The 1132-nt window shown below is 45.3% G+C and overlaps 1 protein-coding gene across 3 annotated transcripts in view; it reads right to left on the bottom strand.

Annotated features, from left to right (window-relative positions):
- Positions 1-1132, bottom strand: part of STX8 (syntaxin 8) — a 181761-nt gene that overhangs the window by 70224 nt on the left and 110405 nt on the right. The window contains exon 8 of one of the 3 annotated variants that reach the window (XM_025212904.1): positions 962-1132. This exon is cut by the window's right edge and continues 11 nt beyond it. The exons of the other annotated variants lie outside the window; for them this stretch is intronic. Within the exon in view, the coding sequence (XP_025068689.1) occupies positions 1038-1132 (95 nt within the window). The 3' untranslated portion in view covers positions 962-1037. The remainder of the gene's footprint in view (positions 1-961) is intronic. 3 annotated transcript variants of the gene reach the window in all.

Here is a 1132-nt window from a genome sequence, read left to right as displayed (position 1 = left end):
GGTTCCAGGATGGTTTCTGCAGCAGGCTCCCCCCTCCCAACCAGCTGACTGGCAGGAGAGGGAGACCATTCTCCTGCAATGAAACCTTGTTTAGGAAGGATCCCCTCACAGGAGAATTTCCTCCTCCTCCAATCAGGTAACTGGCAGGAGAGTTGGATATTTTTCAGGGCATAGTCTCCTCAAGGCTTGCTAACAGCTCACCCCTGGGTGGGCTATGAGTGAGACAGTGCTCTCCCTTCTTCTCTTCTGGCAGGAGGGAGGGAGAGCAGAGAACTACGAGATGCTGCGTTTCCTCTGCACTCAAGAGAAGAGTAGTTCACATCAGATCGGGAGGAGGAAGGATATTTTCCTGGCAGGTATCCAATCTATCTTCTTGAAGAAGTGCCTGCTTTCTTCCACAAGAAATAACTTGAATAGCTGTACGCTCTCTTTTTGTGCAGAGAGAAAAGGCTTCTCTCTCAAACACAGCACCTGTTCACGGCCTCTGTCACCTTACCATTTTTTGTTTTGCTTGTTATAGGACACATTAAGGCCACAGAACGTTTCTGTGTGACCTTGATTTGGACTCAAGGCTAACAATGAGCTCTACCTCAAAAAAAAGGAAAAAGGCAGATTGCTAACCCACTTCCTCATTTAGACCCAACTTCTATCTTCTATCCTACCTCCTAGGCAAGTGTCCTGATCACTACACTATTGTGCAAAAGGTAGGTACAACCTCCTTGGCCATGCCAGGCTAAGATGGAGAGCTACCAAAGTAGATATATTAACAAATTTCTAGATAATTGAGCAAGGTAGAATAGGATCATGGTTAGTGATGTGCATCTTTAGATCCTGTATAACTGCCATTTGGCCATCTTAGAGGTAGCATCTAATGATTTGGGAACTCTGTGCACACCTTACAAGTTCTTATAGTTTTAAAAACATCTTATTTCATTCGTGGTTCGGGGTATGTTGAACTCACCATCTGCTGCCATGGCTGCATAATGCATCTTCCAGATAAGGGGCAAAGAGGATTGGTAAATGGTGAGAGATCCCATTCAAATGGAAGCACCTTGGGACAATGCCTCACATTCATAAAGCCATCCTTCATAAAGCCAGTTTTTCCAACCTCTCCAAAGGGGGCTGAGGTTTA

This window comes from Alligator sinensis, unplaced genomic scaffold (assembly GCF_000455745.1).
Source record: "Alligator sinensis unplaced genomic scaffold, ASM45574v1 scaffold17_1, whole genome shotgun sequence".
In the NCBI taxonomy this organism is placed as follows: domain Eukaryota; kingdom Metazoa; phylum Chordata; order Crocodylia; family Alligatoridae; genus Alligator; species Alligator sinensis.
Note: the sequence above shows the minus strand (reverse complement) of the source record. Positions and strands in the feature narration are given on the sequence as shown.